The sequence below is a fragment of the Antrostomus carolinensis genome, unplaced genomic scaffold (assembly GCF_000700745.2).
Source record: "Antrostomus carolinensis isolate BGI_N321 unplaced genomic scaffold, ASM70074v2 scaffold3381, whole genome shotgun sequence".
Taxonomy (NCBI): Eukaryota; Metazoa; Chordata; class Aves; order Caprimulgiformes; family Caprimulgidae; genus Antrostomus; species Antrostomus carolinensis.
In genome coordinates, this window is record NW_010293307.1 from 70,429 (window position 1) to 85,018 (window position 14,590).

At 45.9% G+C, this 14,590-nt stretch overlaps 1 protein-coding gene across 1 annotated transcript in view; it reads right to left on the minus strand.

The window, feature by feature from the left end:
* The window catches only part of SYNPR (synaptoporin), a 46,885-nt gene extending 32,872 nt beyond the window's left edge, over positions 1-14,013 (minus strand). The window contains exon 1 of the mRNA XM_010177208.1: positions 13,914-14,013. Within this exon, the coding sequence (XP_010175510.1) occupies positions 13,914-13,937 (24 nt within the window). The 5' untranslated portion in view covers positions 13,938-14,013. The remainder of the gene's footprint in view (positions 1-13,913) is intronic.
* Positions 14,014-14,590: the final 577 nt, after the last annotated feature.

Sequence of the window (14,590 nt, forward strand, 5' to 3'; positions counted from 1 at the left end):
AACTTTACTGTGAATTGACTTGTTAAATATGTGCCATGAAATAAATGTTTCTACTATAGCTTGAACAACATTCCTTCATCCTAAACGAGACACTCTGTAAATACAAGAAGTTTCTGCCCTTACATGTAACACAGCACTGAAAATCAGTATTAATCATCTCAGTTTAATTTGTGAGGCAATGTCAGAAAACAATATATTAAGGAGAAGGGGAGAGGCCAGAAGCTGACCTGCTTTCTGGCCTAATTAATGGAGTTGCAAATGCAAGTGTTTTGCAGATACATAGGGAGGCACAAAGATTAATGCAGTGATATATAAAGAGGGAACTGAAAGGCTGTGGTGTGAGACAGACCTGCCAGAAAGGAAGAGCTGTCACCTCTCAGCTACAGTTCTCAGCATGGGGGCAAGCTGAGGAAAGATATGCAATTGAAATGCATCTCCTTTAATTAAGTATTGGAAATCAGCATAAGTGTGTGCCACCATGTTTATGCACCAAGACCATGGAGCCATGCCCAAAAACACAGCTCAGGCTTTTCTTTCTCAGAAAGGATCTCCTCCAGAGTTCCTAGTTTTTCCTCTCCCCTGTTGAGAGCATTTTGGACAGGAGACTCAGGCACCTGAAGTCTCAGTCCCTCAGACAGCTCAGATCTAGCCTTTACTCACCTTTATCCCCAGGATCAGCTCTTAACCAGAGGCTTTGCAGATGCTCTAACCTGCTCAGCAAACCCTTCACTCTCCTTCCTCTCCAACCACAACCCACCAGGGCTGAGCACCAGTTTCCATCCTTACTCAGCACACCTACAAGCACCCAGGCAGCACCCACAAGGCAGGTGGGAAAGGGAAAAGGACCCAGCTGGAGATTTTTATATCAAACTTCAGCAAGGGCTCAGCCAACCCCAGCTTGGCTCTTGGCCATGGCTGGATCAGATAGTGGTAACGGCCCCAGCTGCCAGTAACGCCCGGCTGGTCCCCACAGCTGTGTGCTGAGGCCTTGTAGCACCTTTTGGAAGCATATTTATGTTTTGCATTGCAGGAAAGCAGGGCGAGAGCTGTAAATCAATGGTATTTCCCTGGGGTATCTTGGTCAAGCAGAAGGCATAATTCTTCTCTCACCCAAGCAACCTTCTCCTCCTACCTCTGCATTTTTCCTTTTTTTTTTCAGCCCCAAGTTTTGCTGCTTTATGTTGTCAGTGGAGCGCCTGGTGCATTAAGCCAAGATTTACTTGTCAGGTTTTGTGCACACTGTAATTCTGTGGCAGTTGCAGGAATGTATTATAGCAGGATTTGTATAAATGGCAGTTGTAAACCTCATAATGGGAGCTTTATGGGCCAGATTCAATAAAACCTCCATCTGCAAGATAATTTTATTGAATCTGTCCTCTCCGAAAGTGAAAAGTTTATGGAGAATGGAAAAGCGCTTCCCTATGTTCCTATTTACTCTTTGCCTATAAATCCGCATTCAGCGATAGTCCCATCTGCAGTGTGCATGCAGATCGCTTTTCCCCTTCACATGAGATAAATCTCCCCAGCACACAGTTACCCTGGGTTATCACATGGCTACTGCCTCCCGAGGCTCAGCCCTGACAGCCAGTTCTCTGCCTGCCTTTCCCAGAGGAGCAGAGACCAGGAGAAACACGGAGCCCTTGAGGCAAAAAATCTTTGCTGCCATGGCCGTGCCGGGTGGCTCCTGCCCGCTGGCACAGGAGCAGGGAAAAGCCCAGCTGACCCCGTGCACCCCATCCCTCCTGCAACAGCGATGGGATGGGATGGGATGGGATGGGATGGGATGGGATGGGATGGGATGGGATGGGATGGGATGGGATGGGATGGGGAGGTCGGTGCCTTTGCTCCTGCCCAGACCCTCGAGTGAAATGGAAAATGCTTGTCCCCAGCCTGGAAACATGGTCCACTTTTGATGTGGGATAACACCCCAAGCAAACACTCTGCTTGTTCGATGTGCACTACTGAAGCAGTTACCAACCCACTCAATGAGGCCATAGACCAAAGGGAGGGGGAGGAAGGGACATTATTTGAGCGCCCTGGCATGGACTGGAGCAACGCACATTTCCAGTGTCCAGTCCATCCTGGCTCAAAGATCATCCTTCTTCCACATGGTTCCAGACACATCTCTAACAAGGCAGCACACCTCCGAAGCCCACAATGCCTTTCTGTACCTTGCATGCCTTTCACACCCCATCCTTTGCTTCTATTATGATGATATTCCCTCTATGACCTTGCAGCCTTGACCTGAGCCATTGGCATATTTTTGTAAGGAAGTCAGGTAAATCCCATAGTCTAATTTAACCAACAGAAATTATATTTATTATGGTACTGTGCAATAATAAACAGCCTTCACTGTCAAATCAGATTAACATGTTTTAAAGATCAGTTGGCTCCTTAGCACTCTGAGAAAAAATAGCAATATAATTCCCAGCAGAGCAGGGCAGACAAAGGTTCCTCAACTGATTTATGGGATCATCTGGAAGCCCTCCCTCTTCTAATGACAGGCTTCAATACAATGGCAATGGATTTTCTCATTTGGTGTTCAGGAGCTGTTATTTATCCAGGCTCCAGACTCAAGTCTGGTCCCCTTGTTTCCCAGCCCAGCCATCCTCGGTGGCCGGGGGCTTGGGGCGAGCGATGCCTCAGGGAGCTGAAGTCCCAGCTGTGCATTAGACAGTTGGCAGCGCCTCAGCACACGACCCCAGATATCACTCATCTCACCATCGAAGGGAAAAATGGGATGATTTCTCATCGCTTCTCCGCGTTTGGCTTTCCGACAATTCCCCTCAATGTCTGCTGAGCGACAGCCTCGCTGTGCGCACCAGAAGAAGGCAGAACGGTTCCTGACAAGGCAAGTTAAAAGGCTTATGTAGAGCATGTTACAGCTAAAACATCCTGTTAGGAAGATAACACTGTCATTTAAAATTGATGAAACTTTTATATAAGCCACTTGCTTTCCCCAGGAGCCCGTCTGCCCTGCGCAGCAGCCTTTGGCAGCTTGCTGGCAGACGAGATGGAGCCACCCTGGGGATGCACCCCAGATCCCCACTCTGCCTGAGGGCTCCTCGGTGACTCCTCCAGGATAGTGAGATCTTAAAAATAAACCGTGTTGGTCTCACCTGGAGCTGTGGTGGCCAAAGACAGGCTGTGAGGGACACGTAGCTTACTAAGGGTTGGTCTTCAATGCTTTCTCTTGGGGTTGAGGAAGGTGAATGGTATTGAACCTGCTGGATGCATTCCCGGAGAGGTCCTCCCCGCTCCCCACTCCTGCCTAACACCAGAAAGCCAAAGGGAACTCCTGACACTGTGAAAAAGCCACCTGAAATATTTGAAACGCCAACTCTTTTATTAGTCATTTTACATGTTCAAAGTGTTTTACAAAGACATATTTTTCTGGCACCATTTCTGGATGTAAGACTTCCCTTTCTCCAGATCTCCATAATAAAGAGACTGCAAAACATTTGCCAAATGCTGTTTTGCTTTACACTTACTGCTGCTCACCATAGCCAACAGCACACGTGAGAGCACACTGCTCCAAGGGCTCCGGAGACATCCCCCCCCAGCCAGCATCACTCACCCAGCGGAGTGTCTCGTTAAACTGAGATTATTTATTTATAGAGCATAGCCAGTAATTGAACATTATTATTAAGACTGTAAAGGGAAGGTTTGAAGGCACTAAATGACTGTACGGGAAAACATTTACTGCAGAGCTGATGGCCCAAAATATGTCACCAGTGAAGGATTAGGAAGCACTTTCTCCTCCAGGTCTCTGCCTTGTTTCTTTTTTAAAATCTGGCATTTTTCCTGTGCGGATCTGAGCTGCAGACTTCCTGGAATCACTTCTCCTACATACAAGCCGTTGTGCACTGGAGATTATCAGATTATTGACTTTGGGATTCCTAATTATATCAACTTGACTGGTTGATGAATTGGAGGTGGATAGCATCGCAGCCAACGCAGTGCTGGGGGGGTAGGCGATGACTAGCAGGAGTCATTTTTCTCCAACAGCTATACAGGGAGAAAGCTGAAATATATTCTGCTCCTGCTGAGAAATAAACCCTAAAGCAATTGTCCACTAATTGCTGGGATTTAGTGTGCCCCCTTAAAAATAAACAGCAGCATTGCAAAGAATGATCCTGTGCCTGCCCAGACCTGGAGGGGAAAGCCCAGGGATGAGGCAACATCTTGGAATCTGGGGCCTGAAGAATCACATATGCCCCATCTGGGGAACGTTGTACAAACATTGACTCCAGGAGTGCTTCAGTTTAGCACACTGCTGAAGGACCACTCAAGCAACTGTTGAAACACTAGGACAGGTTGCCCAGAGAGGTGGTAAAAGCCCCATCTCTGGAAACATTCAGGATTAGGTTGGATGGGGCTCTGAGCAACCTGATCTAGTTGAAGATGTCCCTGGTCACTGAAGGGGGCTTGGACTACATGACATTTAAAGGTCCCTTCCAACCCAAACCATTCTAGGATTCTATGACCATCCCATGCCAGGAGGCACTTGCAGACCAGGGGTGCCTCCAGGATGTGGTGGCAGCTGGGAAAGGGATTTTGGGGTCACCATGCTGGAGCTGGGGAAACACAACATGCCCAGATTTCATGCAAAGCACCTCATGGCTTTCACTTGGTTATCAGACTTAATGTTTCCAGTGTCTTCTGAAAGGGGAATGGAAATGCAGCTACAGTTGTGTTGGAGAAAAACACTTGCATCGACAATTTTGTATGGCTTTACATTGAGCTAGGTGAATGATGCTGTGTGGTGAGGATGGCTATTGCTGGAAAACACTGTGTCCTCCAGCCCTTGAGGCTTGTAGGACCTGCACAGCACAAGCTGCCATGTGCCCAGCCACTGCCACCCACCCGGAGGAGGCCAGCATGCTCCTTACCAAGACCTCCTCACTTGTCTGGGGTCCTCACCAGGGCATTTGCAGCGGCAAAGTTCTGGTTTGGATTTTAGGGCACCCTGCAGAGAGCAGCCCTCAATCCCACTGGCTGGGCAGAAAGACCTGACCCCGCAGCAGGAAGGGAACACTGCAGCATCCTCTGTTTAAAGCACAGCATTTCATTTGATGCTTTGCATTTTTAAATGAAAAAAAAAAATATTTAATTTGATTCTCAATGGAAAGATTTATGGAAATGAAATTGGGGTATTTTTAGTGAGTAAAGATCATGTTATAATAATTTGGTTCTACAATACTTTAATGCCAAGGAGACCATTTTCTCTCTTTTTCTTTGAGTAAAAATTTTATCTTTTTTATTCATCTTTTATTGATTATTCTAAAAATCCCATTTAGCTCCACCACATAATGGTATGGTAATCTTTCCTCATTATATTTTAATAGAATAAAACCCAACTGTATATGAAAAGATTAGATAGCTGTTCGTTAAGGTAAAGAACATTGTTCCTCCAGATGGCCAGACAGAATCTGTGTAATGCCTTTCCTATTTATTAAGCTCAAAATGTAATGCAAGCTGATGAGATGTGTTTCATCCGGTATTTAATGGGTCAGCCATAAAGTTGAAAGCAAATGCTAAGGTTGGTTGCATGTATGGAAGGGTTAACAGGTAGAAAATAAAGACATATTTAGAGCATCTCTTTGTGGACTCAGGGAAATGAAAAGTTGTCAGAGGACCAAACTACTTACAGAATTGAGGCACAGATGCTAAGCTCTTCCAGCCCCCCTAACCATTTGTCAAAGGTTGGAGATAATTGAAAACATTTACAAGGACCTGAGGTTTGTTGGTTTTTAAAATTTATTTTATAAATTGCTTTCTGCATGTGGACATTGACAGATTGGCAACGAGTCTTCCACAAAACAAAACACACTGACACTTGCTCCAGACGGTTAGGAGTACCTGGGGTATTACTGGGTATACACTGCTTCTTTTGGGAGGTATCACAGAGTGGTAGTTTCTCTGCATTTACAGCCTGCAGCACTTTTTTCCCCCCAGCTGTAGAGCACTTTGGAAGCTACAGTTCTTCTCTGCAGTCTCCACAACTCCACATTTGTACCCTCTTCTTAAGGAGGTGGGAGCACAAGTTGGACAGATTTGTTGAGATTTGTACATATAATCCCTGAATAACTTGTGTTGTGACATGTATCACTTCAGCAGAGACATGCACTCCTTTTTGGACTTGAAAACTTTTCCAGTCCTAGACTGTTAGCAAAAAAGACAATCATGGTGGTCTCTACCAGGATCCACATTGCAACAGGGCTCAGAGCATCTCAAGTGCCAGCCAAGGAGAGCAGCCACCCCTAGGCTGTGCCCCCTTTCTCTTGCCCATGCCAGCTGTCTCCCTGCGTGCCCACATCATCTCAGGAGCTGCTTTGGCATCAGTCCCCTGTGACCACCACAGGCACAGAGCAAGGAAAGCCATGGTCAGGTAAAGGAGATGTTTTCTAACAGATGATGTTAATTATTTTTTGATTTACAAGTAAGGACTGGCAACCCAGCAAACACTCAGGTTCATGCATAAATGTAATTCTGTTCTTGCTCCCTCTTGAAAACACAGGTTTTGTGTAGGCTTTACAGGCTGATTATATGGGATTTATTGTGTTACAAGAGTAAACATTTAATTATAAAATAAAAAAGGTTGGACGGTTGCTCATTTCCTTGCTCACTTGATGGGTTTAAAAACATCTGGGTTTCAAATGGCCCACAATCTAACATAAATGCACACAGAACGTGATCCGAGTTATTACTAACTAGGATCTGCTCCCTCTAATAAACACGGGGATTTACCTTATGGCTGAGTGACATCCACACACAGGAAGCACTCTGTGAAGGGAAAGCACCCCCAAACTTAATGTTGCCAAAACCCTGATGGTCAATACAGCCTCAGGGGCTCAATGACAGTCAAAACTACACCACATCTCCTTGGAGCCACATCACTGGATGGCAGGAGACTGCAAACCCAGCTTGTCAAAGCAGTGTTGTGCATGATGCACACGCTGCCTGCTCTGGGCTGGGATAAGGCACCTCTCCCAGCCCCATCCCCAGCTGTCTAACCACCACCACCAGGCACCAGTGCGCAGGTCAAGGCCTCTGGCAGCACCATCTGATGACTGCTGTAATTGCTTTGTAATCTAATTTGCATCTTTGTTCTTTCCATTAGTGTCAGCTCTTCCTTTTCCAGCACTACCTGGTAGACCCGGGCTCCGGTGGAGCGTGTTCCTGCTCTGACAATGGATGGACACAGCAGAAGGGAGAGATGGGAACGCTCCTCTGACCAGAAAATGCTCTGACAGCTTGGTCCCCACAGCGTGGCATAGCATGGGGACTGCAACAAAACCCTCCCCAGGTCAGCACCGACTGAAAATGATTATTACAGGATGGGTTCCTGTCCTTCAGTCACGCTGTATTATTTATGACCTAATGATTGCCCATTGACTATCAGGGATTATACGTTCTCTAAGATGTTTCTGGGTGAATGAAAGGGCATTAACCTCATTATTATCACATCCATGCTCATCAGAGGCCATTAGTAGCTTCCTCCAGGCTCCCTGAGCTGCTGTGTAGCTATGTGGTATCATCTGCTGCCTCTCCACCCACCCACCCTCCCCACACGCATGCATGCCCACATTCGGCTCTGTCTTCTTTCTCAAGCAAATTTAAGGAAATGGGTGAAAATTATTTAGCTTGGGAGGGAATCTAGAAAACCCTTGGGATCAATAATCTGGCACAACAGCTTTTTCCTGTGAGGATTTGAGAGTGCTTTCAAATTGCTAAGCAATGGGGCCTCCATCCTCCTTACACACCCAGCAGCACTCTTTCAGACGAGGTCTGGACATTTTTTTTTCCTTTTTTTCAGTCCTACAACAGCTGTATGAGCAGGGCTGCTTTTGGAAAAGCAGAGCTGGGTTTCTAGGCAGCATGACTGCAACACCCTGCAGGGACCACCCAGCCCTGGCCACTGAGGCCCATTAGGGGTGTCCTTCATTAATGCAACCATAACAGATGTCCCCTTCTTGCTCCAGACCCAGCCTTGCCATGGCACCTTTTACAATGCAGGATGGCTTGAGACCTCTGTACTGAAGCTCTGCCCATCATCCTGGGCAGGTGGGACCCAGACACGGCTCATCACAAACCAGTTTTGGATGGAAAATTCCACTGGAGCCAGCTCTGACCTCAGTACCCACCTCTGTGCAAAAGGCTGGAAGAAGAATTTGCTCCTGGCTAACTATCAGCCCACATGGTAAAAATAATTTCTTTTCTAATAATTAAAATGATTGGCTATAAATGAACGGTTGCCTTGCTGAGCTCTGGGAATTTACAGGGAACATTTTGAGCAAGAAACATTTTCAGAATTAAAACCTCCCTTTCCTCTTCTTTTCCGCCACTCCTTTTATACTCTGTCCCCAGAGGTGGCATTGCTCTCCTTCCCCACACTTAATCATAAAAAGCAACACCTAAACACGAACATTTGCAGGAAATGCTAATAGCAGTGTCTGCAAATTGAAATAAAAAAAATATTCCTTATCTCACTCGCTCTTGACACACTTCATCTGGACAGCCTAAGTTGTCCTGTCTCCTCTACATCCTCCGCCTTCCTGTCCTCCTCCACACCTCTTGCCTCCCTCTTTTTCTTTTTACGCCCTTTCATTCACATTCCCTGAAATTCACAGCCATACCTGCTTCGAAACATACAAAAAGATAACAAAAAAACCTTTGCAAAAACCTTGTCTGAATGTTCCCCATTTCCTTCATGGTTCAAAATACTTAATTCTGAAATAACCAGACATCCTTTTCTTTCTCTCAACTGCTAGCAGCTGCTGTACATCTTCTGTGCCACTTCCCAATGCACTTCAAATCCTCCCAGACCCCGGAATAAAGCAGGCACTTGTACAAAACCAATAATGCATCAATATGTTTTTGGCTGTTATACTCTTTATACTTGCACTGCTGGAGATGATTATTGAGGGTTTTTTTTTATTTGCAAATTCAGGCCTGCGGAATAAAACCAGGGCCAATAAAATAAGGAAGCAAAGAAAACACAAGCAGAATGAAAAAAGCAATTGAACATGCTATAAATTCAGAATCAGGTGAAAGCTAATTACAGCCATGCTCACTAAAAAGATGACGACACAGCAAAGGGGATAGACTTATTAATTATTTGTGTTATGGTAGCACTTAGAAGCCCCAATCCTTTATCTGGGACTAGCTGTGCTATACATGGCAAACACTCAAATATATCTTTGGGTAATTGCACACAGTTCTCAGGAAAATGTGCAAATGCTCTGTTCTTTCACCTTCAGCAGTTTCTGGTTTGTTAATGCTGTTAAAGGAGTCCAAGTTCACCAGCAGTTTCATTCTGAGCAGCTCATCAGATGGTCTTGGGGGTCAAACAACAAATAATTCAGCATGAGGGCACCCTCCACCCGTAGCTGGATTGGGAAAACCACAGCAAACACCCCAAAGTGGGAATGAGATATCCCCATCCCCATTGCTATCCCCATCCCCATTCCCATCCCCATCCCCTGGTGTGGGGGGTCCGAGCGCTCACTGTTGCCAATAGGGACATTTCACCCTCATTGACTCTGTGCAAGTTTGATTGCTTTTCTAATTAAGATACATTTTGTGGTAATCTACCAAACCCCTTAGACTAAATCACTCAGTTAATCTGTTGTTAGTGCCCATATGTTTACAGCTTTCCAGCCTGCTGCAGCATATTTGCTTTGCCACGGCGCCAGGGAAGTTTAGTGACAGATGAGGCACTGCGCAGGCATTCAGGTGTCGCAGAGCCCTTCCACCCAGACAGCCTGCGCACGGCACGGATGGACAGACAGCCCCAGCACCTGGCAGCGTGGAGAGGAGAGGAAAAGCGCAGCACTGCAGATATGTCACCTCATGCTGATCACCTGTCTCTTCCCCTGTCTCTACAGAAGGATCAGCGCATCTTTCTCATTTTTCTTTCTTTTCTTGTCTTCTTTTTTTTTCCCCTCCAAAATAAAAGGTTGTACATGACAGAAGGCAGCTGAAGGATTTCACAGTATCGTCATGTCTCTGTCCCCAGAGCTCACTTACCAAGAAGTTTCACTGCAGGTTCAAGGGCTCTAAGCATCCTTTCCGGTGAAGGACAAAGATCACATTTGCAAACTAATGACAGGCAGAGTCAACCCCTCCACCTGCACTGAACACCAGATTAAACAAAAACTGAGCAAGTGCTCCAAAATTCTGCTCCTGCTGACCCTGTGAGCCTGGGCAGGAGCGCGTGTCCCCAGCCCCAACCTTGCCAGCAGCCCAGATACACCGATGAGCCCCTTCTACCTTCTCCAGGGCTGGTGCCATGCCACTGCACACCCTGGCAACAAGCTAAATCTCTCCTTTGGGCCTGTCTTGGCTCTCTAGCAACCCTGCATCCCATGTACTGCCATGTGTGTGCTGTGCTGGCAGACAGCAGCTTCATCTTTTCATCTTACATCAGGCTGCCCACGCCGACTCTAGATGAAGGAGCAGGGATATGCTGAACGGGGATGTGGCTCTTGCCTGTCCCCAATCCACGGCTCTCCTCACGCCTGCATCCCGCAGTGGTACCCACACAGGCAGGGACCTGGGGACCCTAGTTCTGCTCAGACTGGCTGGGCTGAGCCCCCAGCCCACCGCAGACAAACGTGTTGTTTTTACGAGGGTGTACCACGCTACTATTTGAAAGGACTTTGTGCTCAGCTTGCAGATGGAAAGAGAGCCCAAAGGCAAAATCAGGAAAGACCAACCTCTAAGTCAAGTTACCATCTGCCATCCTATGTACAGGGAAATATTCCATGAAAAAAATGGTCATATAATTGTACAGAAACTCCTAATCAAGAGTGAAATGAAGAATAAACCACCTGCCATCACTAGCTGCCATCCTATGTACAGGGAAAATATTCCCTGAAAAAAAAATGGTCATATAATTGTACGGAAACTCCTAATCAAGAGCGAAATGAAGAATAAACCACCTGCCATCACTAGCAGTGACAGGCAGCTGCTATCCAGTATCAACACAAATACTTTTCCCCCTGTAGAGTGTCTATTGATCCAAACAGGATTAACAGAGGTGAGGAAAGTACTCATTAAGCCTTCCGAGGAGTTGGCTAAAAAAGAGTATCTGGCATTCAGGAGGAGCCAGATATTTAAGAAATCAATTTTTTAGGAGTTTAAGGAATTTCTCTTGGAGCTGTTTGAGCTGCTAGAGGAGCAGCGAAGGAAACAGTTCTCAAAGGAAAAGAAGCTCCCCAGGATCCAGGCATCCCTAAAATAATGCTTCAAACTCCTTTCAAACCCCGGTGCACCTGCTAGAAAGGGACAGTGACTCCTCCATCCCACTGTCATAAATCTTATGTTTTCAGCCTTGTCAGCTTGGGAAGCACCACACTGTGAACCTGTCCCTGCAGCTGCACCAAGCCCTGGTTTGCACATCAGCCTGAGGTTATCTTGCAGAGAGGATGTCATGCTCCTAGGAAAGTGGTAGAAGCTTCTCCGAGGTCCATGAGCTGAGTGGTGGTTGGGGGTACTGGACTGGGGAGAAGCTGCTCCCAGACTTGCTACCACCAAGCAGCTGGAGATGAAGGAGCACCACACATTGCAACACTAGGATGGGCAAAAGGTGACAGAGGGAAAACAATGAACACTGAAGACTTTTGTATGAACAACGTGAGGAACAGGGCAAGCTTCTCCTGTTCCCCTGACTTTGTCTCAGCTGTATCCTGTAGGGATGGCATGTAGGGCTGAAGGTATCATTTCTGCTCAGCCACAAGCTCCTCTGCCAAGGGAAAGTCTTGCAGCAACGGAGTTAACCACATTATTCACTTTGTGCCTTATGCTCCCTTGGCTACTGGCAAACTGCCTTCAGGGACAGGGGTGAGACCTCTCCATGCCTGCAGTCAAACCAACCATCCCTGGCCACTTTTCCTGCCTCAAAGCTATAAAGATGAGCTGAACTGGCTTTTTAATAAACCACAGCATGCCCAGCTTTCAGGGCAGTCTGGCACCCCTGCTACGATGAGTTATGTGGCAGGAAGCAGGAATCATGCTCCTCAGTTCATGCTACCCAGCCCCTTCCCCTCCAGGGTTACCCAAATGTGCTCTTTGACCATCATTCTTCTGCTCACCTGGAGGACACTGCACTGAGCCAGACACCAAGGACCATCAAAGTTAGAAATGCTTAACGCTGTCCTCAGGCAAGCAGGATTATGCTTAGAAAGTGTGTGAGATATGCAAAGCTCAGGCACACACGCCCTCCACACCTGAGGAGTTAAATGACTGTGACAAAGGCAATTATCATTAGGTACCATGTTCTCTAACACGTACAAAATACATGTTAAGTCCTGTGTTCACTAACACTGGGCTGAGCACATACACTCATGAATGTATATGGTATATGGCAATGTATATGGCAGCTGGTATGAATATATATGGTCCTCATGAAACGGCAATCATGTAAAAACCAAGAAGCCACCAAACTGGGTGCCTATTCATTACATTTTCAGGAACTGAGCGCGTGGGCTCGCCCATGCATCGCCCTTTGCCCGACTGGTTGCCCGTGGGATGCTGTGTGCCGGCACTGGTTCCTGCCCAGCCGGGGCACAGAGCCCAGCGGAGCTCACGAGCCCGCTGTGGAGAGGCACACCACAAAATATTCCCATCAGCTGCTCTTCAGGCAGGTAAGAAGGCAAGTTTTGAAAATTTATTCCGTTTTGAAAAAATTGGAACAATTAAACTGGTCCAAAACCAGCTTAAAATGACTAAGCAGTTATTAGCAATCTGAAATTTCTCTCTGGAAGAGTTTAGCTTGAACTGCCAGACAAAACATCCTTACCTTCTCCTATGGGTTTAATAAACCCAGTTACAGCCTTCTAACATCTTATTAAAGTACACTTTATGTATCTATTAGCATACCCTGGCATCATGAGAGCTGGCAGATTATTCTGGGTCTAATAAGTTGATTTTCTGAGCAGGGATATACTCAAGTATGTTCTCACAGCAGGTCCAGTGTGTGCTACAGCTGGAGTTTTTAAAGACTTCTGAAACACCAAAGCAATTGACTCCCATGGATATGATTCAAGTATGAAAGAATCAAAGTGCCAATAAATTAATCAATATAATGCTGCAAATTCAAGTATTTAATAAACACTTTTGTAGTCTGAAAGCATTACAGTTCTACATCTTGTTCTCCTCAGCTGTACTATTAAAATCACTGTCTTGTACTGCCTGGAAAGCACACCAGGAGCTATGATGGGGAGAGATAAATAACTGCACCTCGCTGTTATTTACAGGTAACAAAGAGGTTTCCAAGTTAGCCCAGAGCGCTGAGGAATGAGGCTGCTGAGCTGTACAAAGCAGAAGCAGGGAGTGGAAAGTCAGAGCAACAGTCTATTGACCTGTATTAATGATGTTACACTCTGAAAAGCAAGCTATATTCTTAATGACTTTAAAGATTGTCTTTATTTCATTAATACGTTTTGATGAGGAGCATATTGCTTCCAACCTGCCATGCTTTAGATTGATCTTTCTATGGTAATAAGCAGTCAGATATTCATACTTCAGCTTGATTGATATTAAATCACTTTTACTGATTTTTTTACATCAAATACCACTGCATTATTTTTGAGGCATCTTTGATTTAAAATGCCAGAAGAAACATGATAAATCAAAATTCCTTTTCCTTTTAATCCTCACTCTCCACGTTTCTGCTGTAAAATGAAGTGCAAAACAAGTTTTCAAAGCAGGCAGTCCCCTCTGCAAAGCAAAATAAAAACTGAAAATACTTCAACATAGCTAAAAACCATGGAACAGTTGGGCTCAGCAGGGGAGTGCAAAGAAATCAAACCTAAAAACAATTTTGTGGGCTTCACAATTCCTGTAAAACCCCACTTCTCCCCCAAACAGTACATTTACACAAATAAATAGAGATGCATATAACTTACCGGAGCAAATATCACCATACACATTTACAAAAGGGTATATAATCCAACTTGCGTCTCCTGAAATAAAGCAAGGTTTGTCTCATACTAAAAATAAAGGCTCCCAAAAGCTTCTCACAGGAGAGAGAGAGAGAGAGAGAGGGAGGGAGGAAGGGAGGGAGGGAGAGGGAGCGAGCGAGCAACAGCTCCTTGCCTCGCTTTTTATGAAGCAAATAAGGAGAGCAAGAAAATCAATGTCGAGCGAAGTGAGATGATGATATACCAATCAGGCAGCAGCCTCAGCCTTATTTGCAGAGGGATGGCAAAATGCTCATATTATTAGACAATGACTACACAGAGCCCAAGTAGAGAAAGCGAATACTTTCCCATCGGTGCGAGGCTGATGCTTTGCCATGGTGCAGGTACCAGCACAGTGGGCTGGGAGATGCAGCCCCTTCCTCTCCACTGCTCATGCGGCATCACTTTAGTCCTCCTGCGTGCTCTATAGGGAAGAAACAGTTCATAATTCTGGGCTAAAGTTGGACTAAGCTTAAGAGCCTCCAAAGCTCTGTCACTTACAGACTGTTATCACAGAATCAGAAAAGAACTTTGAGATCATCAAGTCCAATCATTAACCCAGCACTGACAAGTCCCTGACTAAACCATGTCCCTAAGCATTGGAGCAGTGCATCTTTGTTGCT